Raw genomic sequence first — 26,237 nt, forward strand, 5'->3', positions numbered from 1 at the left:
GCAATTTTGTGAATACTTGGAAGATCAACATATTGTTTACTTTTTAGGGAAGTTTCATCACATATTTTGTCATGAGTTTTTTATTCTTAAAACTAAATTAAGAGATTTAAATTCAAGACTCGGGGGCCACGGGATATGTGCATCAGAGATTTATTTTTCAATTTTTTGGAAAATAATGAAGGAAAAAGACTGAAGTGACCCTCAGCCTGATTCTGCGATTCAACCTAAGGCTCGGGGGCTACTCCATATGGAGCGCGAGTACTTCGCGCACCATATATGATCAAGATTTCGGGGTTTGAGCACCTCACAGTCTCGAAGCAATCGAAAGTACTTGCAGGACTACTCGACGTATCTGAAGGAAGCCCAAGAAGCAACCAGAAGGACGTTCTGACTACTTGAAGTACTCGAAGACGCCCAGCCAAGTACTCGACGCCTGCAGGACTCGGCTACGAAGAGCTCGGAGGCTTGTCAGACCCGGGGCAGCGGGACTGCTTATAGGCATAGAATGTTCTAAAGTAAGGGATAGCTCATGGATGTGCCTTACTCCTCTCTTGTAACTACCCGAATAGGTGTAGAACTCTGCAGTACGAAGAAAACTACCCGATCATGTTGTAGTAGGACTCTAACTGTACTCAGCTAAGACTTTCCATGTAACCCTATCCCTCAGGATATATAAGGGCGGGCAGGAATCCCCTCGAAAGATCAACACATAAGGCAATACAAACAACCACATATGACGTAGGGTACTACGCAACTCGAGACCCGAACCTGTCTAAATCTTTGTGTTCCTTGCACCATCGAGTTACAGAGCAGTCGATCCCTACATACAAATCTTACTGCTAAGGGTATCCCTAAGCAGACTTGGCGGTAAACACCGACAATCACACCTCCACTGTGTTTGATATATATTTAATTGAACTATTTGTTGATGAATTGATATTCTTATTTCTTCCATCAAAATGAATACATGGTGACACATATCGTGGGTAGTATTTTATTTTAAAATAATATATTAATAATAATAGAAATAGTAATTTAGAATTTTATATTAGTGCACTTTAATATTTTATTATAATTATATAATATAGATTAGGATTTAGGGGTTAATTTAACTTTCAATAATGGCATAATTGGATAATTTATATGCACATTTAGGGAGATTATTTGCATTATTTTTATAATGGCATAAGTGGTTAATTTACACGAAGACTAGGGGGTTACTTAGATTTTTATATAATGGCAGAGGTGGGTAATTTAGATATATGTTTGGGGGTTACTTTAGTATATTTTCATAATAGTAGATATGAGTAATTTATTAGGAAAGATATCAGATCCAATGATTTTATTATAATTATAATTGTCGGATTGATGGCTGGATATTTCTAATTTTTGTGTGAATTTCTAGAATCTCTCTATTTTTTTAGAGTGTCCATATAGGATCATAGGTGGCTTCACGTGAAGACTTAAAAGAAGCCCCCAATTAATAATAGTTGTTGGATCGAAGGCCCGATGTTTCTAATTTTTTTTGTAAATTTCTAGAATCTTTCTATTCTTTTAAGTGACCATATAGGATCTATTTGGGAAAATTCACTATATAGCACATAAAAAACATGCTTCCCTATCTAGCACGGAAAAAGTTTGTCTTCGCTAACTGACATCCAGAATTTTATTTTATTTTGTTCTTTTCTTAGCACTTCCGTAAGATCTGTTATCTCATTCCGTTAAAATAAAAAATGAGGACCAAAATACCCCTAACATGGGTAAAAGCCTCGCCCGACCCAGATTGTCCCCGTCTCCCTCGTTCCTGACCCTTTCTCTCCTCAGTTCCCTCCCCAAACCCAAGAAACGGAGGATTGGAGCCATGGGCGGCCCTGGAGCCACGGAGGCGGCACCTATGGGCGGCGCTGGCCTGAAGGTGCCTCGAGGCTTGACCCGATTGCCCCCTCCCCGTCGACATGGGGAGCAGCATGCAAGGGGCGCAGGGGCAGGCGCAAGGCGCGCATATGCTGGCGCTGCAACTGCAAGGGGCGCATGCGCAGGGGCTGCCGCAGTAAGCGGTGCAGGCGCAGGGGTTGGCGGGCATGGCGAGCGCAGGTCCAGAAGGTTAAGTGAAAATCCGACCGCAGGAAAATCCGCGGGATTGAGAAAAATCCGCCCGCAAGCAGACTCGCGGGTGCATTTCTGCGTTTGCACCTGCACCCACGGGTTTTGGGTATCCGCGCGGGTGTGACAACAGATATAATAAAATGTACAAATTCATCAATTTAAATAGTCAAACAACATATTTTTATTAGTAATAAGGATAAACTAACAACAAATCTATAAGTTCAAAATAATAAGAACAAAATAATAACAAATTCATAAATTTTTGTGCTCATTTTATAATCTGGATAGTTAGGTTAGGCCTTATCTAAGCAGGCTGGGCTAGGGTGTTTTTTTTGGATGAGTGCGGGTCCACCCGCGGGTGGAATTTCAAATCCGCACCCGCAATATACGGGTGCAGGTGCGCTCCACCACAGGTGGAATATCAGACCTGCACCCGCACCCGCACCCGTCGAGTCTAAAATCTGCGAATACTTGCATCCGCGGGTGGAATTGTCATCCCTAGAGGCGGCAGGCTTACCTCTGGATGCTGTGGCGCCGGGCAATAATCTTTATTTTTTGGCTATTGATCTGAATATCTATTCACCGTTCATGTGTTGTCAGTGTAATAAAATGTGAAACACTTTAGCTCCTATGGGATCTGATAATACTTTAGTAGACAAAATGAGGGGTAAAAATGTCTTTTCAGGTTGGGTGTAACAGCCCATTTAATGAAAGTGCTAAGAAAGTTAACGGGGGCGCTAACAAAGGAACTGAATAAAAATTTCAGTGTTAGTTATGGAAGATAAACTTTTCCAGTGCTAAATAGGGAAGCATGTTTTTTTTCGATGTTATATAGGGAATTTGCTCTATAAGATCCTAAGTAGCTTCACGTGAAGATTTAAAAGGAGCCCAATTAGTAATAGTTAGATGGAAAGATGTTTTTGGAGAAGAAAAAAAAGACAAGGCAGCAGCCACTCGCGGACAACTTGTTCTGATACATGCGTAGTGCAGCCGACGTACACACTCCGGCCATGTGCGCGTGACAATTCTTTCAAGCTGTTTCACCTTTAGAACGAGAAGGTCGGACAAGATCACTGTCACTTTCTTCAAATAGGTGACGAACCTAGCTGGGGATGCCGATCCGTATAACGTGACAAATTTGTCATCAGAGTTAGTGCTGTGAATAAGTAATCGCTGTCATTGATCGGCAACTTAGCTTTCAATTTATAACATTCAAATTCAAGTCAACTTGGCCGAAGGTACTGTAGCATCTGCTTATTGTCACCCAACTATGCTTGGGTAAACAGTCAAACACTCTTAACAGTTCCCCTAATTATGGCCAGAGTCTATTGTTCTCTAGTTTTAGAAAAAAGGGTTATGTTTAGTGTTTTATTGTTCTTATATACCAAACTTGCGTCAACCTGCAGGTTTAGGTTGGGCGTTTAAATTTTTGGGTATTGGGGACCGTTTGGGGTTCGAGGGTTTTGTGAAGAAACTTTGGAATACAATTGCTTCCTGTAACAATTCACAAATCTTATTAATGGCAAAATTCATGTAGGTCCTAGCCCCTACAGTAGCGTTCATTAAAAAATATTGCAAAATTCCTACGGCTCCATATCCCAAATGGGACTGAACTAGTCACTTGTTCTCTGTTCTATGACCCCCACATGGCTCGACCCAAAATTTGCAGAAGGTAAAAATGAAAGTATCAAGACAATGTTCAGTAATGATTGGACTAAGCTTCACCAGCCTATAGTACATCTAGACCTGATAATCGTCGGGTCGGATTGGGTTCGGGTCGGATCACTTCGGGTTTCGGGTCAAAAAATATTGACCCACGTTGGGTCGGGTTGGTCCACATTTTTGTGTGTAATAAATTTTTAGGTTGGATCAGTTTTTTTGAATTTCGGGTCAAATATTTCCGCCTGTACCCGACCCGTCACTTGGTCAGGCCGGGTCGGGTCGGGGTTTTTTTTTCGGGGGGTTGGGTCGGGTTTATCATGTCAGGTGGCCCGTGATCAGATCTAAGTACATCACAAGTGGATGTGAATGGAGATTCACACCAATTTAGCCAACCAGCTGAGGAACCCCCAAATGAGAACACCATGCAGCTCTGGGCACTTTCTTGGATACCATACCATATATACCAGCCGGCACAAAAAGAGGCTCGCATTGACCTGGTTTGTGCTTGAAACGAGCAGAAATGACAGGCAGAGAGAGACGACACCGATCAAAAAGGCAGTATCATTGCCATCTTTTCCAAAAGGAATGTGAGACCGGAATGATCCATTGATCGATTGTGTTTTTCACTCAAAAGTGATCAAAGTGGTGGAGGACTTTGTGTTTTCCTGAGCCTTTTCTCCTTGTCTTCGCCTGACCTAGCGTTTGGATTTAGGAATCCCATGGAGCTTTGTGACTCCTTCCAAACAGTGATCAGCCATCAGCATGGTGTCATGCGTAATCTTGTCAATAATGGCAGCATAAAAGTATTGACATTGTGCTGTTAGGATAAGCTCGGATTAATCTATGTTCTTATTTCTTGCCGTTGTGAACTCGTAGTACCAGCTGTGCTGCCAGCCTGAACCATGTAGAGACTGCACCGTACCTGCTGATCCAGCCTCATGCATGACTTCATTTCATACAGTCATGTCATGCTCTTAGTCTCTTACAGGTCTGAGTAGTAGATGGTGAATGGGAATTCAAAAGATTGGCGAAGAATGATAGCACGGGAAAGTCAAAAGCTCTTGTTTTTACCTTTTTTACCATTGCATGATTTGACCTGTCGTCGATGAGCAACAGCGTTAGAACAGCTTGTATATAAATAAAGCTGGGAAGCGGTTGCTTCACTCCCTTCAGCGTTGTAGAAATAATGAATATATATACTCGCTGAGATAAGAGAGCATTATACCTTTCATTGAACATGCACAATAATAAATAAATTGAAAGCGACCAAGTGAACAATTTGAGACTTCTTTTTGTGAGGCAATTCAACAACATGATTATTTCTGCACCAGAGTTAGATATCCAAGTTACCCACTTGACCTATGACATTCTAGTTTATCCATGGATAGAAGTAAATTGTTACTTATTATTTTCATCTCATTAATGTCATCATGACAGTCACTTACGAGATTAACTATGCAGTTTCACTCATTAGGATGTGACAGACGAGTTAAAAGAGCCCAACTTGACGAAGTTCCTTTTTGTCCTCTGCGCGAAATCAGCTTGGCGTACGTAGTACTGAAAAACAGTTAAGTAGTTAACCAATGATACCGGTAAATCCTAGAAGGATATTCGGGGTGTGCAACTTTTCTACTGCACTCATCCAGTGATTTTCATTTTCACATTAGATCAATTACTGTCTGATTTGTTAAAGCATATCATTGCGCCGGCCATGATTTTGTTAATCTCTCCTAGATCGTAAGCAGAAAATGGCCGTGACTTGTGACGAAGTCAAAGCTTTCTCTCCTTTTGTTTTGTCACTTTATGCAAGTGAAAACACTGAGATAGACCTGAGAAACTTGTGATTATAAATTAAATGTCTATGTCGATGGTCGTACATATAGAAATTGGAGAGTGACCAGACTAGGCAAAGTTTAAACCCCTGCCCTGATGGTGGGTTGGTGGCCTAAATATGATACTAGGGCTGGTCCCTTTCAGAGATCCAACTGCATTGAAAAAATGAAATGTGTAAAGTTTTTAAATTCGTTTCATAAAAAATGCGGCTAGAAATTTGATTCATGTGTTGACAAATCATAACAAAACAAAGTCAAGCGTGCATGGTACATCGGTACGGTTGATGGTAGCATGAGCCGACCTTTTCCATGCCTCTGTGTAGGTTTTCTAGTGTTGTGCTATATATATAGACAAAAGCACGGGCACAACCAATCAGTGTAATCATGTGAAAGTACACACTAATCAGTCGATCAATGATGGTTGAATAAGGGATCTAGAATCGTCCAAAGACCCCTAGGGCCAGGGGTAACTTACCAATTTGCCACCCTGAGAAGGGCCGCCTCAAGGGTTCGTGCTACAATTGTTTTTGCTAGCAAAATATTCCCTAAATTTATAAGTAGAAAATTATGTTCTTTTTCCTTCAAATATTCATGATATTTGGTCAATCATACCTGAGACCATGTAGGACTGTAGGTTACGAAGGCTGATTTTATCAATAATAACAGATAACTAAGTCAACGACATGATATGCAATTATGCCTATGCACTGTTCCATTCTGTTGATGCATTCTGTGAAGTTTATTGTCATACTTTCACTTAACTCAGTTCGTGTTAAGCGCATCAACAAATTGACTTGAGTTCCAGCATGCAATTCAGACAGTGGATAAACATAAACTAGACCAATCTTGTCTCCAAATAATCTTAACCGAGAGAGACTAATCAGCATTGATAACACAATCTTAGTAAGTAGAAATCACACCCTAATGGTCAATACTAATACAGCACGAATAGCAATGGAGTCCACACTTTGGAGGCTATGCTAGTACACCATTACATCGAATTGGGCAAGAATGTGGACAGGCTACTCATTGACATGATCCCAGTATACCCAGTTCCACTTAGACACTTGGTACAGGTTGGCTCAATCCAATCTATTCCTCCCTTGTTGCAGGAGCCATTCCTGCAGAAGGGCTGTCTGCGAAGTACTCCGCGTGTTTCAAGTTCACACCATGCTGCAAGAAAAGTTTGCTCGGAGTATAAGATCACACATGAATCAAGTGCTAATGTGGCGGACAGTGGTCCAGCAACTATTATCGGTATTTACTATGAAACAATATGACTTTAGCCTAAAAATTGACCATGTTCACTGCAATTTTATTAGATGCTATTAGCGTTTGCCATGGGAGTACAAAATGCTATAACCATCTTCAAATTGCATGATACCTAAATTAGAAGGATGTGCTGTTCGTAGACTAGGGGATCCTCTGAGTACCTAAGCCTAAATAGGATAGATATTTTAAGAATTAAGATTGCGGTTAGCAGTAACTCTATTCTTCCAACAATGATGCCATGAGATGTTCAGGAATGCGGAAACTTCAAAGTTAGAGGTATGCAGTACGCTAAAGAAGCATGCGTTGTAAAAAATTCAGGATTTTATCAAATCTAAGTTCTATGGATGTCTCAACGGTGGATACTGAAGAAACCCTCTACAAACATTATGAACTATGTATGATATAGAGCATGAAAAGGGTGCCCTTTGTGCTTGCTTTCAATGGAAGGTAGACTTATTCAGAACATAAGAAAGAACAGAAACAAAACCATCATGCCTAACAGCACTGGCATGGTACTAAATATACCTTTATTGATTACTAAAGTTCAACCAGAAAAGACGCATTAGTGTGGAAAGATGCACTGTGGCTTCGAGATAGCCTTACGGATAGTGCTAATCGAAATGACAGATTAAGGCCAAATTGGAAAAGTGGAAATTCCATTATATTCGCGGAAGTGCTTACTTCTATGAATAATGGTATTCATGTCAATGGTTTTGCATAACCATTGTTATTCGGGAAAGGGTAGGTGTGGCACCAATTGAGGAGAAACTTACCCAACGGAGGCCTCCGGAGGCGCCGGTGCGTAGTGGGGTGCTAAAGCGTGCTGATAAGGTAAAGAGGGGTAGAGGTAGACCTAAACTGACTTGGGACGAGTCGGTTAAGAGAGACCTTAAAGATTGGGATATCTTTGAGGAGTTAGCTTTGGATAGGAGCGCTTGGAGACTAGCTATCAACGTGCCTGAACCATGACCTTTGTGTCTTTTGGGTTTCATCTCTAGCCTACCCCAACTCGCTTGGGACAAAAGGCTATATTGTTGTTGTTGTTGTTGTTGTTGTTGTTGGTTTTGCATAACCATTATATTGACATGGATATTGTCACTAAGGTGGTCAGCAAGTGCAAGGTTAGATTGGCAATTTAAAGTTTGACTGGCAGCTCCATTGTTTCACTGATTTCACCATGCACATATGACACATTTACATGGGGAATGGACTGTGATTTAAAAATCTTTAGTAACATCAACAACCCAGTTTTCTTCCTTACAATGGCAGTTATGTTGATAATTTTGGTTTAATAAGTACAGGCTAAGAAAACCAGTATATTCTGATCTCTGATGTCCATACTCCATATGGCCTACTGGCTTTGTATAGGTGCATGAGAAGTGAGAATTTTTTTTTTTGGAGCAAAGAGAAGTGAGAACTGAGAAGTATCAATAGAAGAAGATGGTGTGGAGCTCACTCTTGCAAAAGATAAAGGTCATCTGGGACTTGATTTAGCCACTGGGTTGCTGGAATCAATCATATCTACTCTAACATTCTTGAATGGAAGGAAATCAATCATCATTAAGATCTGCAAGTGTGCAGCCCAAGGTATGTCCTCATGCCGATTTCATGTATCGTTAAGTCTTTGTTCATGTACTCTTTTAACTGCTGCTAACAGTTGTTTCTTCCTCATGAATTTAGGTAATTCGTGAGTATCATGGAGCATATCAAACCGAGTCTACACTACATAACCTGTTTAAGTTTGAGGAAACAGTGAGGAGATTTCAGTCCTGAGGAAACTAATTGCCATAGTATCTGAACTAAATAATGTGCTCCTGACTCATTTTTTACTATACTGGATTCAAGATAAGAAAAAGAGGTAGTAAACGGTCAGCTGCTGCCTACAAAAGCAAAATTACAGAAATGCACAATTAAATGGAAACTTGTTACCTCACGCAAGGCTTTCGAAAGATCATCCATAGTTAGTACAAGACGTCTATCCTGTAAGTTATATATAATTTTTTTTAGAAAATGGGGTAAGTACAAGGATACTAAAGAAAATTAATGCTAGGATTTGAAAAGTTCAACTAGAGAGTAAATTCACCTTAGGCTGTTTGCTCTTATTGTCTTTGATTGGTGCTACTACCCTGGCCTTGCAGTGCCTAGTTGAAGGGAAAGAATAATGTAATAATCAAATTAGTGCATAAATTATGACACACCAACAGTGTATATCGCACATACTGCTAATGATATCCTTACAGTGGTTTGCTATATAGTAAAGAGTAGAGAATGTCATACAGTGACGAAAAAGAAACAATAAAACAAGACCCAGATAAATTTACAACATAAGAAGTTGTGAATTGTGATGGTGAATCTGGTTACAACAATAAGAAGTTCTGGACAGCTAAAATCCTCCTGAAAATCAAAATCTGGATGTGGTTGTTCAGCAAAAATGCAATCCTAACTAGAGACAATCTGGCCAGAAGAAAATGGCAAGGAGATAAGAGCTATTCTTTCTGTAATCAGGAATAGTCGATTGAACACCTTATGTTTGATTGCTCCATGGCTAAGTATGTTTGGAGCCTTACTGCTCATGTTCTTGGGGTCACATGTAGGCCCACCAACTTCGACCAATTTTGGGAATGGGCAGAACAGTATATACAAAACAGTAAAAAATTTCACATGGTGGGGCTGGCAGCTATTTGCTGGGCTCTGTGGAGATCCATGAATAATGTTTTCTTTGAAAACAAAAAAGTGAGATCCGACTGAGGTTGTCTGTCTTGCTTGCTCCTTTCTTGACTACTGGGAAGGGCTGCAGAAAAACGACGACATGGTGCTTTTACAAGCCGGAGCGGGCGTGCTCAAGCCTGCTGTGCTGGAGTTTGATGCTCAAGTCTACAGTGCGCCGAGGAGAGGTCCAATCTGCTGCTGACTTGATTTTCTTGAAGCCTTGGTGGGAAGACTGACGTGCGTGGAGGATGCCCTCATGCGTCTCTCCAGTTGATCTCTGTTGTTAGCTCCTGGAGGGTGTCACATTTCTCCTGTCAGCCGGAGCGGTGACAGCCCTGGGTGCTGTTGTAAAATAAGCGGCTGTTTCTTTTGCTGTTGGTTCTAGCTTTGTTCCTCAAACTGTACTAGGGAAGTGGAGGGAGGTTATCGCTTAAAACTGCTGAACATATGGCACGTGACCTTGCTAAAACTAATTTTGTAATTCCGTTGCTCCGGTAATGAAATTCCAGATTCGCCCTTCTGGAAAAAAATTACAACATAACCCCCAAATGGCACAAGAATATCTAAGCCTAAAACCTACATGGTTTGAACAAATAAATACGAATCTTTTGAGAACACCAAAATACTAAGCACACTATATGCAATTATGCATATCCATTAATGATGAAGAAAATAACTCCTTTAATGACGAAGAACCCAGAGAGGGAGTCAGTAGAGGCAGAAGGATCCGAACACTCGGATAGTTTATGAAATTCCAAAGAGGGATCATACTATATTTTTTACGGAAGATGTTATCGCTTACCAGTTACCAGATTACAAAAGAAGGTACATTCGTGTCTACTTAGAAATATGAAAAGGATAGATCCATCACTATGATGGCATGCTAAGTTTTCAGGAGCAGCACACAGTGGATAGTGTTTCAGCAATAGGGAATGTTACAGAGTTACAACTATTATAAATGCATATTCAATGATAACTAGGATCATAACTGCAAACTTTTGCCTATCATTCCAATATTACACTAATCGAATAATCCCACAAGAATAATACATGCAATTAGGTACAGGGGTTTAGATTGAAGTCAAGGAAACTTGCGGAAACAAACCAACATATGCAACAACACATTAGATTTGCATTGGCGTGGATGAAAGGAACAATACTGTTATATTTTCAAATATGCAGGACATCAAATTTTTTATATTAAGAAGATAATTGCAGAATAATAACGAGACGGTATATTAACTCACTGAAGAGAATCGCTTGCAATGTCCGAAAGGAACTTCTGGGCAGCTACAGCAACCAATCTCGTTCTGTAAGACACAACTCAGATAATGTAAGCAGGAAATCAAGAAATTTCTATTCATAGATACAATGAATCTGGGCATTGGTAGCTTACTACTACCAATCAAGTCTACTAGTGGGAAAATAAGCCTTCCTGGGAGAGATTGGCAAGCAAATGAGCAGCACTTACAAGCGGAGGTCAGGGCAGTGGAATCCGCTGCGTCCGAGGTAGTGCTCCACAAGCTCATCGGGAATCTTCAGCACCACCGCACCAAGCATCAGGGCTAAGCCAAGAGACAGAAAAGTAGAGAGAACGCGAGGGGGAGGCGGCACCCTACCGTGGGGGTGTAGTCCATGAGCGAGGAGAGGAACTCGGTGAGCGCGGCCTCGTCGTCGTGCCTCCCGTCCCCGCCTCCACCCACGGGCCCGCCCATGCCCGGACCCATGCCCCCGCCAGGGCCTCCGCCCCCTCCGCCGCTGTTGCTGCCCATCATCCTCACGTCCCGCCGCCTCGCCGCCCTGGCCGCAGGAGAAGCTGGTAAGATCCGACGAGTAAGAATCACGCAGATCGCTGAGACGGAAGGCGACGGGCAGCGCTCACCGTGGGAGAACACAGGCCGCCGGCGACTCTGGAAGCGGCGATAGGTGTCAGCGACGACGAGGGCAGCAGCTTCGACAGAAGAGGTGAGGGGGCTACCTGGGACGCGGGCCACAACTGGATAAACAGGCCACATTTGGGCCACACCACTTTTCGTGAGGCCCATATTTGGCCAGAAATCCGCGGTGATCGCAGCCCAATAACCAGCCCACGACCGGTGAGGCCCCGCTTTATCCACTCGCACCGCGCGCTCGTGCTCGCGACACGCAGCAGAGGTCGGCGGCAGCGGCAGCGGCAGCGGCGAGCGAAGAGATGATGCTGATTAGGCCGCCGCGGTTCCTCTCCCCTTCGCCTGCGCCGGGGCCGCGCGGCGAGCCACGCCTCCGCCGCCCTGTCGATGCTTCCAGGATCTTCTCCTCCCCTCGTCCCCCAGGGCGCCGCCCGCGCCCGCGCCCCCGGGCCGCGTCCCCGTGCACCGACCTCCGCCGCCTCACCGCCCGCATCGTGGACCTCACCCGTCGCAGGCAGCTTGGCCAGGTTCGCCTCTTGTGCCTCCCTCTCCGTCTAGGCGTCTACACCTCCGGCCGTCGGTTGCTCTATTTTTAGCCCAGTGCTGACTCGGGGGTTCGGGAGGCGCAGATTATTGAGGAGGTGGAGGCGGCGCGGCGACGTGTGCGTGCGGGTGGGGTACTCAACACCATCGTCATGAATTCAGTTCTGGAGGCCTGTGTGCGCTGTGGCGACGTCGACCGCGCGCTCCTGCTCTTCGAGGAAATGCGCGGGCCAAGGGGATGCGGCCTGGACGGCGTGTCCTATGGCATCTTGCTCAAGGTGCGCAGCCTTAACGCTTTGTATAGAAATTCATGAGTTCAATTGTTTGTTTTAACTGGTTGTGAGTACTGGTATCTGGTGGAATTGGGGAGACGAGCTGAAGAAGAATTATTTGAGTTCCAACAACATAACCTATCATAAAATTCTGTGATAAGAATATGTATCCAGTGAGTTCTGCTTGGCATTCATAGAAGGGAAATTGTATACATACTTAAATTTGTTTACTAATCCCTGACCAATAGTTTGTGTTCAATGTGTGATTTGGGAACTGGATTGACTACTGACTGATTAGTGCTAATGCGTCAATGTTCTGGACCCCTATGTTTTGTTAGAAAATGGTACGTGAAATATGTACATATGTATACCAATTCTTTTGATGGAATCATGGAAAACCTGTTTTGATGGCTGCTACAAGGATTGAAATTTTGGGGGTCGTTAAGTTGTGATTATGTTTTCTGTTGATCCGTGACACATTTGATCTAAGCTTCTACTGTGTGTCCGTGCGTGTGAAGCTCCTAGTTTTGTACTTCTTTTTCCTTCTTTAATGAAATGATATGCTGCTCTCCTTTGTATCCACGAAAAAAAATAGAAAATCTGTTTGTGTCAAACAAAAGAGCATGACTTTACTCCATGGAAGAACACAGAAATTCTGTACATTCTACTGTCGATAGGATATTATGCGTCAATGCCTTTTCCTTTCTGAAGGAAGAGTTCTGCTACACCAAGGAACAACCACATTTCTAAAATGTAGGTAGATTATGTCCCAAACTACTCAAGGAAACTGGTATTTGTTTCCAGTGTTTCTACTTTAGTAATAGTAAATTCAATAATCAGGAGTCCTCCCATTTCGATCTTCCATGCTTGCTTTCACTGTCCACCTATGAGCATCCTAAAATCAATAAAAACCATTCTCTGACCACAAGCAGTTCGGGTATGATAGCATCAAGGCCTTTTATACTACAATGCCTGCTAGAGCTATCTAGGAGCAGTTACAGTACATTACTTATGTTTACTACTGAGACTTAAGCTCTAGTGCTTTTTTGAGCTTTTATAGGATGATAATCTAAATACATTAATATTTCCATCAACATAAGTTTTAAACAATGTATTTGTCTGCAAAAAGAAACGATTCAACACCTTTGAAACCTGAATTTCTAGACTTCCAGTTAGGGTTGTTATGTTTCCTTTTTTATTTTCTAGAAAGCAAGGTAGTAATTTTCCAACTAAAATAAAGTCGTCCACGCTTTTAACCCCTTGTAACCTTTTCTAAACTTACATATCAGATTGTCTGAATGCTAAACATATTACATATCAACTCTTAATCATCAATTGCATTCTTATTGTTACATTCAGGATTTCATCCTTTAGAATACATTTTGCATCCTTCGATAAATGGACTGATGTTTTATGATATAATTTTGAATGTTTTTTTCCCATGATATACAACCAAGGTTTTCCACCCCAAGTATGTGCTTCAATTTAGGAGCTGAGAGTCTTTATGGTGCAAATGTTTATATTTTACATTGCTATCCGTTGAAGGGCTTGGGTATAGCGAGAAGGATTGATGAAGCGTTTGAAATACTGGAATCAATTGAGAAAGATTCTTTGATTGGGAGCCCCAGGCTCTCCCCTCACCTCATTTGTGGTTTTCTAAATGCCCTTATTGAAGCAGGTTGGTACAAGATTGATCTTTTAACCTTCATGTGATACATGACCCCACAGTGGTTCCCATGGAATACAACGTGTTGGTTAGATTCTACTTAGGGGTCGTTTGGATCCTCTCATTTTGGAGGAATTGAAATCTACTTAATAAATTAGACTAATTGGCTTATAATTTGGCATTCCACCACTTTCCAAAGTTTAGATATAAGCCTATCCTAAATTCATAGGGTGCGAGATGAAAATTGATTCTATACACCACCAAGCTTCTATTCCGTAACTTATAGCACGCTCTTTGGCTCACTCCTCTATAGTAGAAATATAGCACATAAGTATGTCCCTCATATGGCCAACAATAGTATACAAATATATTCCGTATATAATCATATTAGCTTAATAGATTTGTGTCTAAAATTCTAAATTATGATTATTAGAATGGAATTCAATTCCAAGGTTCCAAACGGGTCCTTAATGTAATGTGCAGATACTAATTAATATAATTCCCAAAGTATATCTGGCCAATTATTCTCATGTCTACATTTTGGTTACAAATTTACTATGTTGTAGCTACAATATTCCTCAAATACTATTTTCTCACTTGCACTACCTGTAGCTGTCCATTTACTGATGGAATTGAACTTCAACTTATCCAGGAGATATGAGGCGTGCCATTGCTCTTGTCGCCCGTTTCCGCAAAGTCCTTTATGAAGGTCACTCTGTCCTACTGTACAACTTACTGATGAAGGTACAATGTGACTGAGTTTCCATTAATGTTAATATTTTTGAAAAACTCATTACTGTTAATATGTCTACTTTTCTTTTCATCAACCACTGTAATTACAAAAAAGAAATCTCAACTCATACTCCAGGGATACATTAAAAGCAACTTCCCTCTTGGAGCTTTGACTGTTAAAGATGAGATATTGCGTCAAGGGTTGAAGCCTGATAGATTGACCTACAACACCATCATTTCTGCCTGTGTAAAATCGTCAGAGATTGATAAAGCTATCCAATTTCTTGAAGATATGAAGGTGTCACACAAGTGTTGGAAAGGCCAGTTTTAGCCACAAAATTGTTTTGGTATACAAGTAATTGCATTGTGTAATAAAATTAGTTGATTATACTAAAATGCAGGAAGAAGCTAAAAGGGAAAGTAATCCTGAACTCCTTCCGGATGCTGTTACCTACACAACATTACTTAAGGTGTGTTGCCTGATACTGAACAGCAGATGGTGTTATGTCTTGGTTATGTTGTAACAATTACAAGCTTACGGCTACACTCTGTTTCCTCTTTACGTTATTGGACAATGCTATTGTAGTGGCTCTTACACTGCATTATTTATTTTACTACCATGACAGAAAATAATAGCATCTACACTATACTTGTTTTTTTGGCAACTTGATAGTTTTAGGCAATGATATTAAGTGGTTGTTCCATTTCTTCATTTTTTAATCTTGAGAACGCTTCATCTTCATCATCAGAAAAGAAGACATTGCAGAAAATTGTTACAGACTTCAAATCGAGAAATTTGATCGAATTTCCGAAGAATGCCTTTAAAATAGTGAATAAGTAGTTTGATCATTCTTTGTGTTTGTTATTCTTTATTTGTTATTAATTTTAAAAGTAATTGAAGCATGCTGCAGGGTTTAGGAAATAGCCGGGACCTTTATTCAGTTTTGAAGATTGTTGTGGAGATGAAATCTTCACTGCTTTCAATCGATAGGACTGCATACACTGCTATGATAGATGCCTTGCTAGCTTGTGGATCCATTGATGGTAAGCTCTATAGCATCTTTTTAGTGGCACAATGTTGCGCTAACACTGCATTGAATTGCATGTTGTAAATTAACATCAGTGTCTCACTAAGACTAACAAGTGATTTAGCACCCCTTTCATCCTCTCCTTTGATTTTTCCAATTGGAGCATCTTTGCAGTGTTACAAGCTAATCTTCTTCTTTTTACCCTTTTATATCCCAGTTTCCCAAGTGGCACAACCAATCCAAAATACCTAAAATGTTGGAAGTGGAACGTTTCTTGGCCTGTGTTATTTGTGTTAAGTGTTAACCTTTATAATGACTTGACCAATGTGTCTGACCAAGTTGTACATTTTAAAGTTCATATACAGGGATTAAAATTTACAACAAAATCATTTTGTGAACTACGGATAACTTGCTATTAGTATGGTTGATTTCTACATTGCTGTTCTGCAGAAGCAAATTACTTGACAGTACTTGATGCCTTTGCCTACTAGATGCTAGTATTGTCAATCAATTTGATTAGGATCAGACCTGGTTTTCCAGGCCCACGCCTTAAATGCTATGGTCCATGAAGGCATAATATTCTTCATATTTTCTTTAAGCTAGCGCTTCATTCTTTTCACTTGCGTAGTGACAAAAGTATCAAAACTAGCATTATTTTTTTAGCTTGGCCTCTCTTTTGTACCCAAGCTCCGCCACTTGGTCTATCCTAATACTTTGACAACTTATCTCTACCTTATATTCACAGTGCCTTGATTTCTCTTTAATGATTGATTTAGCACATCCATAATTCTTAATTCCTAATTGGTCCTGGAATGACAATGTTATCTCGAGTACACCTGAGTTTAGTTTTTGTACATTTGTTCAAAATATCCTTAAGTAATTCACACTTTGTGTTAATATATGTGCACCTACAATTATTAGATGTATATAGCTGTATTTGACTTGCAACTGTCTTATTTGTACTCCAAGCCTATACGGCCTATATATATCAAAGGTCACCCCCCCTCCTAGGGCGTGTGGTGTTTGCCCAACTCTCTACAACAATATTTGTGGATAAAAAATCATACTTGGACTGGGTACAAAAAAAAGCTAGAAATAACTATACAAATAATAGCATGAAGTATGAATATGTATTTGTTGATAATTTTTCACTGTGTAATGTACAGACTAACTCTAGGTGTATTACAGTTGAGTGAGAACCTCTTAGTTTTTGTTTAAGTGAATATACATGTGGATGAGGCAAACAAATCCTCATGCCGAACAAAGGCAATACTATTTCATGTGCTTTTCACTTTCTCTAGATCATGGATCGTGAGAGGGCATTCTGTTTATGAGATAAAACTCTCTTGCTTATGAATTGTGATAGGTGTAGCATTTCTGTACTAATATGCTTCTGACCTTTTTGGTGGTTATTGTAGGGGCCCTTTGCATATTTGGTGATATAATAAAGCAAGCTGGCAGCAACAAAGATCTGAGACCTAAACCTCATCTTTATCTTTCAATCATGAGAGCTTTTGCCACCAGAGGTGATGTCGATATGGTCATGAGATTGAACAAGCGCATGTGGCCAGATTCAGTTGGATCCATTAGTCGTGCAGCAAAAGAAGAGGCATATGAGTTATTAATGGAGGCTGCTATAAATAACAATCAGGTGGAATGAAGCCTAGGATAAAAATATACTTTTTTGGCTATGTTGATTTGGATTATGTATATGCAATGCCTTGGCTCCTTTGGTATGAATTTTGCTAGGATAAGCAAAATTAGAAGTCCTTTTGAATTGAGATGCATACTAGGTAACAAAAATACGAAACTGTAAGAGAGAGTATAATGGCTTGTATTCCTCCAAACCCTAGAACGCCTCCGCCACGCCGTTAGCGACAGCCCGGTACTACGCCGTTAGCGACAGCCCGGTACTCCGCCTCAGCACTGGAGCGGGAGACAACCGGCTGCCGCTTGGACGACCAGGAGACAAGGTTGCCGCCCAGGAAGACGGCGTAGCCGGAAGTGGAGCGGCGAGTGTCTGGGCAGCCAGCCCAGTCAGCGTCGGTGTAGACCACCAGCTCAGAGGTGGGAGAGCGGTGAAGAACCAAGCCGAAGCCAACAGTGCCACGGACGTAGCGGAGGAGACGCTTCAGTGCAGCAAGGTGAGACTCCCGGGAATCATGCATGTGAAGACAGACCTACTGAACGGCATAGGTGAGATCCGGCCGGGTGAAGGTCAGGTATTGCAGGGCACCGGCAAGGCTCCGGTAGGCAGTAGGATCAGCCATGGGATCACCCAGATCAGCAGACAGCTTCGCCTGAGTATCGACAGGAGTGGAGCATGGCTTGCAATCAGTCATCCCAGTCCGCTCCAGAATGTCGAGTGCATACTGCCGCTGGTGAAGGAACATGCCAGACGGGCGAGTCTCAACAGTAACGCCCAAGAAGTGGTGGAGCTGACTAATATCCTTCATAGCAAACTCCTGCTGCAGAGAGGAGATGACGCGCTCAAGCAACTGCTGACTAGAGGCGGTGAGCACAATATCATCAACATAGAGCAGCAGGTAGGCAGTCTCATCCACACGGCGGTAGATGAACAGAGAAGTGTCAGCCTTGGCCTCGGTGAATCCCAAAGTCAGCAAGAACGTGGCGAACCGAGAGTACCAAGCCCGAGGAGCCTGCTTCAGACCATAAAGAGACTTGTTGAGCCGACAGACCATATCCGGACGACTCGAGTCCACAAAACCCGCTGGCTGAGAGCAGTACACTGTCTCTGACAGAGTGCCGTGAAGAAAGGCATTCTTCACATCCAGCTGGTGCACAGGCCAGGAGCAAGAGAGTGCGAGCGAGAGGACCGTGCGCACAGTAGCAGACTTCACCACTGGACTGAAGGTCTCATCGTAGTCCACACCAGGCCGCTGGGTGAAACCCCGGAGAACCCAACGAGCCTTGTAGCGCTTCAGTGTGCCATCAACCCGACGCTTATGCGTCCAGATCCACTTGCCGGTGACCACATTGCAACCAGACGGACGCGGCAAGAGGTCCCATGTCTGGTTGGCAAGGAGAGATGCGTACTCCTCTTCCATCGCGCGACGCCCAGCGGCGGAGGCAGCGGTGGGGCGGGAGGGGCTCAAGCCCCCCCTACCGCTGTAATCTCCATGAAGCCCCCCTTAAGCCCCTCCTACAAATTTGAGAAGAAAGAAGGAGGGGAGGGGCTAGAGGAGGAAGAAGGGGAAGCAGCCCCTCCTACCGTGATTCCTGGCTTCGCCACTGGCGACGCCAGTGAGGATCCACCAGGGCGTCGCGGACAGAGGAGGGTACCGGAGAGACCCGCGGCTCGCCCTCGGCGGCGGAGAGAGTCGCGGCCTGAGACGCCATCCGCCGAGTCACCATGGGATGGATATGCTTAGGATCCCGATGGATGACTGGCGGGTGGTACACCGCCGGCTCGACTCGAGAGTGAGTCGGCGATGGCGGCGGCGGCGACGGCTCTGGAGCCTCCGGAGCCGGAGGCGGCGCCGGTGTCGGCGCCGAACGACACCGGTACACCTGCACCGGCTGAGCGTACCGCGGCGGCGCCGGTGTCGCCGTCGAACGGCGCCAGTACACCTGCACCGGATGAGCGTACTGCCGCGCGTGGCGCAGCAGGAGACACCAGGTCCGCGCTCGACGTAGCAGGGATCTCCGGAAGCGGTACCGGTGTGCCGGGAAAACCTGCAGGGAAAGGACAGACAGGTAACGGTGGCTGAACCACCGGATCAGTCGGAAACAGGGACTCCAGCTCGGTGTCAGGAGAAGGTGTGGAGGAGATGGAGTAGGGGAAATCCGACTCGTCAAAGACGACGTGTCGGGAGATCAGGACGCGGCGAGAGGTGAGGTCAAAGCATCGGTACCCCTTGTGGTCAAGGGAGTACCCAAGGAACACACAACGAGTCGAGCGGGGCGCTAGCTTGTGAGAAGCGGTGGCGGAGGTGTTAGGGTAACACGCACACCCGAAGACCCGAAGGTCGTCGTAATGAGGAGGGGTACCGAAAAGACCGTGGTGTGGAGTGGGAGCCGGAGAAGCAGTGGACGGAAGACGGTTGAGCAGGTAGGTAGCGGTGTGGAGGCTCTCAGCTCAGAAGCGCGGGGGCAGAGGCCTGGATTAGAAGGGTGCGCACGACGTCGTTCGTCGTGCGAATCATCCGCTCAGCCTTGCCGTTCTGAGGAGAGGTATACGGACAAGACATACGCAGCTGAACACCCCGAGAGAGGAAGAAGGAACGGGAGGTGGAGTTATCGAACTCACGTCCGTTGTCACACTGGACGGCCTTAATGGTGAGGCCGAACTGAGTGGACACCCAAGCAAAGAAGTGGAGGAGGGTGGGGAAGGTCTCAGACCTTGCGCATAAAGGAAAAGTCCAAGAGTAGTGTGAGAAATCATCGACCATCACCAGATAGTATCTATAGCCAGAAAGGCTATGAACAGGAGAAGTCCACAGGTCACAGTGAACAAGATCAAAGACATGCATCGCATGCGAAGAAGAGGAAAAAGGAAGACGAACATGACGACCAAGTTGGCACGCATGGCAGAGGTGCTCAGCAGGAGCCCTTGTACATGGAACATCGGTACTACGACTTAGCTGAGCCAGAACGTCGCGGCCAGGGTGACCAAGACGGCGGTGCCAGGTGGTGGAAGATGGCGTCGCGGCAAAAGCGACAGACGAAGAAGAAGACGAAAGCGGTGCAGCGGAAGACGGAAGGCGAAGGGTGTAAAGGGGCCCGTGCTGTCACACCGGAGGAGCGGACGCCGGGAGGCCGAATCCTTTACAGTGAGGTCAGAAGAGTCAAATTCGATGGAACAAGAATTGTCAGCTGTAAACTGACGAATGGAAAGAAGGTTATGAACTATTCGAGGAGCAACAAGGACATTGGGAAGACGAAAGGAACCAGGAGCAGAACCCACGGCGGTGACAGGAAGGCAAGACCCATCACCAACCATGATGGAAGAAGGATAAGAGGGGTGTGGGGGTCGGATAGAAGAGAGGATACCGGCATCTGGGGTAGTGTGGAAGGAGGCACCCGAGTCGGCGATCCACTTGGTGCTGACCGGCCCCGGCGGCGTCAGCCCCATGGCGTTGAAGGATTGCGCCAGTGCGGCCTGGTCCCACCCCCCAGGCCAGGTCGGCTGCTGGCTGGGCTGAGCGGGCAGGGTCCAGAACGGCGCGACCGCGGGGGGCATACCGAACGCAGGCCACCCGGCGTGGGCGCGGGCACGGAAAGTCTGGCAGCGGGGGCGCCCTGGGGCAGCCACGAGCCGGGGGCGGCGCCCTGCGCGGCGCGCGCGGCACCGAGGGAGGCAGCGGCCCGCGCGGGGTCACTGGGCGCGACGGCCTGCGCGGTGGCGAGGGAGCCGGCGGGCGCGACGGCGGCCTGCTCGGCGTGCGCAGCGGGCGCGACGGCGGCCTGCGCGGTGTACGCGGTGGGCGCGACGGCGTGCGCAGCGGCAAGGGAGGTGACGGCAGTGGGTGCGACGGTGGCCTGCGCGGCGTGCGCGACGATGGCCTGTGCGGTGTGCGTGGCGGGCGCGACGGTCTACGCGGCATTCGCCCGCGAGACCTGGACGAGCTTCGCCTCGACGAGCTTGGCCTCGAGGTCCCGCAGCATCTCCTGCGCACGCTCGTAGGCCTTGAGGTGCGAGTCGGCGCCGCGCAGGTTGTTGACCGCGGCGGGGCGCACCTGCTTGCGCACGTCCCTGTCGGCGGCGGCGGCCCCCGCACCCTCCGTCCTGGCAGTGCGAACAGGGGAGGCAGAGGAGGCTTCGCCCGCTGCTCCCGTGGCGGTGGCCCAGACAGAGGCGGATGGCGGCGGCCGCGCGCCGGCCCTGGGCGGCCCAGGCAGGGGCAGAGCCATGTCCCGGGCGGCCCAGGCAGGGCAGGCGGAGGTCGGTGGCCGACGGCCACCAGGTCCAGAGTTGGCGGCGGCCGGACAGCAGCTCCAGCGGCGCCGAGATCCAGAACAGAGGAGGCGGCGGCGGCGTGCCAGGGGCACGCGGCAGCGGCTGCCGGAGCAGGGGAGGAAGGAAGGGGCGCCATGCGGGAACAGTGGGCGGCGCCCAGAACAGAGGACGAGGTGTTGGCCGGGATCCACGCCGCAGATGGGTCACCGCCGGGAAAGGAAGAGGGGAGCGAAAAAGGAGAGGGAAGGGAGGGGCGGCGCTGACGGCCGGCCGGCCATGGAGGCGGCGGTGGCGGCGGCCATGAGCTAGTCTGATACCATGTAAGAGAGAGAATAGGAGAGAATAATGGCTTGTATTCCTCCAAACCCTAGAAGGGTGGGATATATAGTTCCCATACATGGGCCTCTAGATGGGCCTCTATACATGGGCTCACATATAGACCGACAGAAACACTAGTCCGATTTTGTGTTAGGTACTTGCTATTGAAATTTCTGCTAGGGATTTATAGAAGTTTATGCTGTTCAAATGTAGTTACTGTTGTCGGTAGAGTTCTTATGCAATGATGACATTATTGCTAAGCCCTTCCAACAAAGTATGTTGTCATGTGGTATCAATCAGTAAATTATTCACTGTCTAGCTTGTAAGAAGAAATGAGAATGTGTAAATTTCTTGTTGAAGTGTTTTCCTAGGTCGAAGATCTAAAAGAAACCTCGACCTGCAAGGGGCAAGCCGCCCCCCAAGCATTAATGTAAGGAGACTTCTCACGCAGGCTGAGAAAACCCCCGAACCTTGCCCCACCCTTACATAGGGGTGTTGTAATCTATACTGTAACCCGTGTGAGAGCGGGCCAGGGTGGATCAGGACCTATTTCCATGTGCTTTGGTGTGTAGGCAGGCGAGGAGATTTTTTTAACCTCAGCCTAAAATTCGCTCCTACCAGGAGTCGAACCCAGGACCTGAGGAGTGCTAACGAGGCCACATAACCAATCCGGGTAGGCACCCGTTCGTAGGTCTAAGAGATCTCATTATGCTGCAGTGATGCTACAAGTACATCATTTCCCATTTTCATATAGTAAGAGATGGATCATGGATGCATCTTATGAAAACTTAGAATGGTATGAGGTACAAAATTTTGGGGGGAACTAAGGGTTCTAGAAATGTCAAGTATACTGAGCAGTTAAACTTCCTCCTTTGTGTTGCCAGATTCAGCCATGGTACCATATTCAAGGTAGCTGCACCATGGGCATGATTATGCTTATCTTTCTATATTATTGTACTTCTGATGTTTGATTCTTCTTAGTCTAACATTTTCAATGGGTAATGCCCCCATTTTCTTAAAGCTCCCTGATTAAATATTTTCAGATAGATTTGGCTAAAGGGCTTCTAAGAAGAATAGTGAATGAGAAGGAATGTTTCTCTTGGACGAGTAGAGTAGGTCTGGTATGTCTCTTCTCTTTGGATTTTTTTCTCGTAAATACTACATGCTTCATTCCTGGAGCAGCACTATGGTCTCTTTCACATGATTCTTTATCAGTGTAGTTTCCGATTCCCAATCCCACCTTAATGTGTCTCTGCTTCCTCTACACCTCCTTTATCCTACCCTTCAGCGAACAATGGTACAGCACGAAATAGTTGTTAAGAATGTCTTTAGTGTTAGTATTCATAGTCGTAGCTTTCTGACATGAACTTTTGTGCTATTGGCATGTGTCTTCTTGCTACTTGATTTTAAAATGCATGATATGAAAGTTTTTTTCTTTTTTCTAAACAACCATATGAAACCGTTTCAAATTATTTTTTTATTGTTACTGCTTCATTTATGCCTCTAGCTGTGCAACAGTTGTAGTGCTTTATTTGTACATACGGTATATGGTTTTAATTATTGTACTGCTTTTAACAGCTGTTGTCTCTTCTTTAGTATTAGTTTGAAAAATTAGAATGTCTAGTCTGGCCACTGATGAGGCTCCCTCCCACTCTAAAATCTGGAAGTACCTTGTTTTGTTAAGTTGTAGTGGATTAATGTAGCTCTTTCCTGGAATCTATATGCATTGAAGATTCATAACATCACTCATGTGAACTTTGTAACTTCAAGATAGTGTAATACTTCATATTGGTCAAGGAATATGAAGTCGTGATCCATAATCTTCTATTATGGTGAAGACTTAACCACTCCATCTGTCTGGGGAAACATCATGTCTTAGTTTATTATGTGGGGAAAATTGAATTTGCCCGCTTATAGTCTAGTTTAAATGGAACTGTTTTGTCTTCTGAGGATAAAAGTCCAACAGGCTGTTATATACCAAGTATCAGATGGAGAGCCGTGAACTGCACCTGGCTGGTCTACTTTTGTTTTCTTTCTTATGCAAATGACAACTTTGGTTCTGAAATACAGGACCAGCATGTAGGTGGCAATATCTACTTCATAACAGTTCTCATTTGTTGAAATGTATGGAAGGCCTGATGAAAATTGAATTGTTGCATGTGGTTGTTTATCTGGATACAATAAACTGGAAATTAATCGATATTGGGACTGACACCAGGATCTTGAAGCATATGGCAAATATTTACGTCTTTCGCCAGTTTCTGCAAACTTGAATGTATCAAAGCGAAAACAGTCACCTTTTAAGCTAATTTCCTGTTGTTGCAAACAGGTTGCCATTAAAGTTGAAAGCTTATCTGGATTCACCAACTCTCTTCTAAGGCCCTATGTATTTCCACAGGTAGTTTGTTTGTTACATTGTTATCTTGTATCCCTTCACTTCACTCTGCTTGATCAAATCTGAAGTTCTGTCCATTGAAATTGTAGATTATCTTGAATGATCCAGTTGAGAAGTATATGGTTCCATTTCAAGAATCTCGACCATTACCTGCTGATATAATCTTACGGAAAGTTGTGATGCGGTTCTTGAAAGATCGCGCAGTTCCCCTTGTTGATGATTGGGGAGGTTGTGTTGGAATTGTTCACCGTGATGATTGTACCAAGGTATGTTCCGCTGTCTCCTTCAGTCCATGTCAGCAAGATATTGTCGATTCTTGTACACAAGCTTATGATTTGGCACTGTGTTTAGCAACGGGGACAATGATTTGACAAACCAGAGAGTTTGGAGATTCTTTTTTTCTTGTCATGTCAGTTTCTTAGTGACGTACTATAATGGTTTTGGCAAAATTTCCTATTTCTATGAAGAAAAAAGACATGAAAAACTGTGTACCGGCTCATGGAATTATGGTAATCATATGGTGATATCAATAAGTATGCTACTAAAGAGCACAAATGCATCTTTCTCTAAGAAAAGAGCAGAAATGCATAAAATTTATCTGAATCGAATGAATCTAACTACTATAAACATCTTACCAGGCTACAATAAACACCATAATAATTGATGTTTCCAGTGCTCCTGTGATTCTATTTCCTTTTTTTCAGCTGGATGCGCCTCTTCTTTCTATGTCGAGAGGACCACCGCTGTGTGTGCCTACTTCAACAACCGTGGAGCATGTTATTGACCTCCTCCTCAGAGAGAAGTCCGAAATTGTGGTCGTGGTGAAAAGCGGAAACATATACGAAGGCAGCTACGCATCCAGCTCGAGGCCCCTGGGGATTTTCTCCCTCGCCATCCTGTGGAACTTCACCGGCGACTACTCATCAGACATCCACGACGCGGGCTCCCTGTTAACAGCGCTCGAGCAAGACGCTGAAGCCTGCAATTCTGGCTGATTCCGTAGCAAGTTTTGTGTGCACGTTTCTCCATTCCCCTAACAAAACAGTCATAGAATGGTCCAATCGTTTCTGGTTCTGAGTGTCCAGTTCGACAAGCACAGAGAAAAGTTTTGGGCGCGAAGGAAGCCGCTGGGCTGATCCTGACCTGTGGATGTGCATAATGTGTTTTCTGATGCCCAGGGCAAAAGTGACAGCGGACCCGAGATTCTCCCGCAGCCTTGGGTTGAGGCGCCAGCGCGCCGGGATGGTCCTGGCGGGTTCGGTGAGAGGCTGCGGAGCAGTGGAGGTGGACCTTTGCATAATTGCATCTGCCCTTGTCCAGCCTTTGATCCCCGCGGGCTGCCGGCCGGGGACCGATGGTGAAGGTAATTGGCCTGCAAACATGTTCAGCGATCAGTAGTACTGTTGTGCTGCTGCTGCTGCTGTTGGGTTGGTCGTGCACAGTTAGCTTTATTTGCTCTGGGCTTCATATGGAGGCCGGACAGGTGTGGATGAACAGTCGAGATCTTCGATCGACACCGCATGGTACGGGCTTCAATTTGAGCTTTCTGGGTAGGCCTAGTTCTCTCTGGCCGTCTGGTCCAGAGTGCTTGCATTGCGGTCCATACCCTCTGCATGCATGCCACAGCTGTGGCCTTGCCTAGGTAGGCTAGGTAGCAGAGAGACATACGGTACCACCGGAGGCTCCCACAGAAGTAATAAGGCTGCATCCCGATTTGGTGGCTACAGGGCGTAATCTGCGCTTGCCGCCCCCCGCGCGTACGGGATGCAGGCTGCCGCTATGTTTGGCCGCGGTGCCCACGGCGATTGCTAATACGCGCGCGCCCCCTAGCACAGCAACTAACAAACGATTTCCGACAAGCTCAGCATATGCCATTTCCGGCGTCGGGATCAT

The 26,237-nt window shown here is 45.1% G+C and overlaps 2 protein-coding genes across 5 annotated transcripts; one reads left to right on the top strand and one right to left on the bottom strand.

Moving 5' to 3' along the window:
- Positions 1 to 6,425: 6,425 nt before the first annotated feature.
- On the bottom strand, positions 6,426 to 11,611 carry LOC120660729 (transcription initiation factor TFIID subunit 10-like). 2 transcript variants are annotated; one of them, XM_039939359.1, is made up of 7 exons: positions 11,464 to 11,611; positions 11,201 to 11,397; positions 11,053 to 11,117; positions 10,829 to 10,891; positions 8,956 to 9,013; positions 8,802 to 8,852; positions 6,426 to 6,773 (listed from the first exon to the last, which is right to left on the bottom strand). In XM_039939359.1, the coding sequence occupies exons 1-7, from the start codon at positions 11,594 to 11,596 to the stop codon at positions 6,693 to 6,695; spliced, it is 648 nt and encodes a 215-aa protein (XP_039795293.1). In that variant the 5' UTR covers positions 11,597 to 11,611; the 3' UTR covers positions 6,426 to 6,692. The 2 variants fall into 2 exon arrangements, with proteins under 2 accessions (XP_039795293.1, XP_039795294.1); XM_039939360.1 differs by having other exon boundaries at positions 11,201 to 11,381; positions 11,464 to 11,583.
- A 107-nt stretch (positions 11,612 to 11,718) lies between these two features.
- Positions 11,719 to 25,467, top strand: LOC120660727 (pentatricopeptide repeat-containing protein At5g10690-like). 3 transcript variants are annotated; one of them, XM_039939358.1, is made up of 13 exons: positions 11,736 to 11,997; positions 12,100 to 12,291; positions 13,743 to 13,756; positions 13,831 to 13,963; positions 14,604 to 14,695; positions 14,820 to 14,981; positions 15,085 to 15,153; positions 15,595 to 15,727; positions 17,130 to 17,362; positions 22,993 to 23,070; positions 24,279 to 24,347; positions 24,434 to 24,610; positions 25,049 to 25,437. In XM_039939358.1, exons 2-13 carry the CDS (start codon positions 12,252 to 12,254, stop codon positions 25,337 to 25,339), a joined length of 1,491 nt encoding a protein of 496 aa, XP_039795292.1. In that variant the 5' UTR covers positions 11,736 to 11,997; positions 12,100 to 12,251; the 3' UTR covers positions 25,340 to 25,437. The 3 variants fall into 3 exon arrangements, with proteins under 3 accessions (XP_039795290.1, XP_039795291.1, XP_039795292.1); XM_039939356.1 differs by lacking the exon at positions 13,743 to 13,756 and having other exon boundaries at positions 11,719 to 11,997; positions 25,049 to 25,467; XM_039939357.1 differs by lacking the exons at positions 13,743 to 13,756; positions 14,820 to 14,981 and having other exon boundaries at positions 11,719 to 11,997.
- Positions 25,468 to 26,237: the final 770 nt, after the last annotated feature.

The sequence above is a fragment of the Panicum virgatum genome, chromosome 2N (assembly GCF_016808335.1).
Source record: "Panicum virgatum strain AP13 chromosome 2N, P.virgatum_v5, whole genome shotgun sequence".
Taxonomy (NCBI): Eukaryota; Viridiplantae; Streptophyta; class Magnoliopsida; order Poales; family Poaceae; genus Panicum; species Panicum virgatum.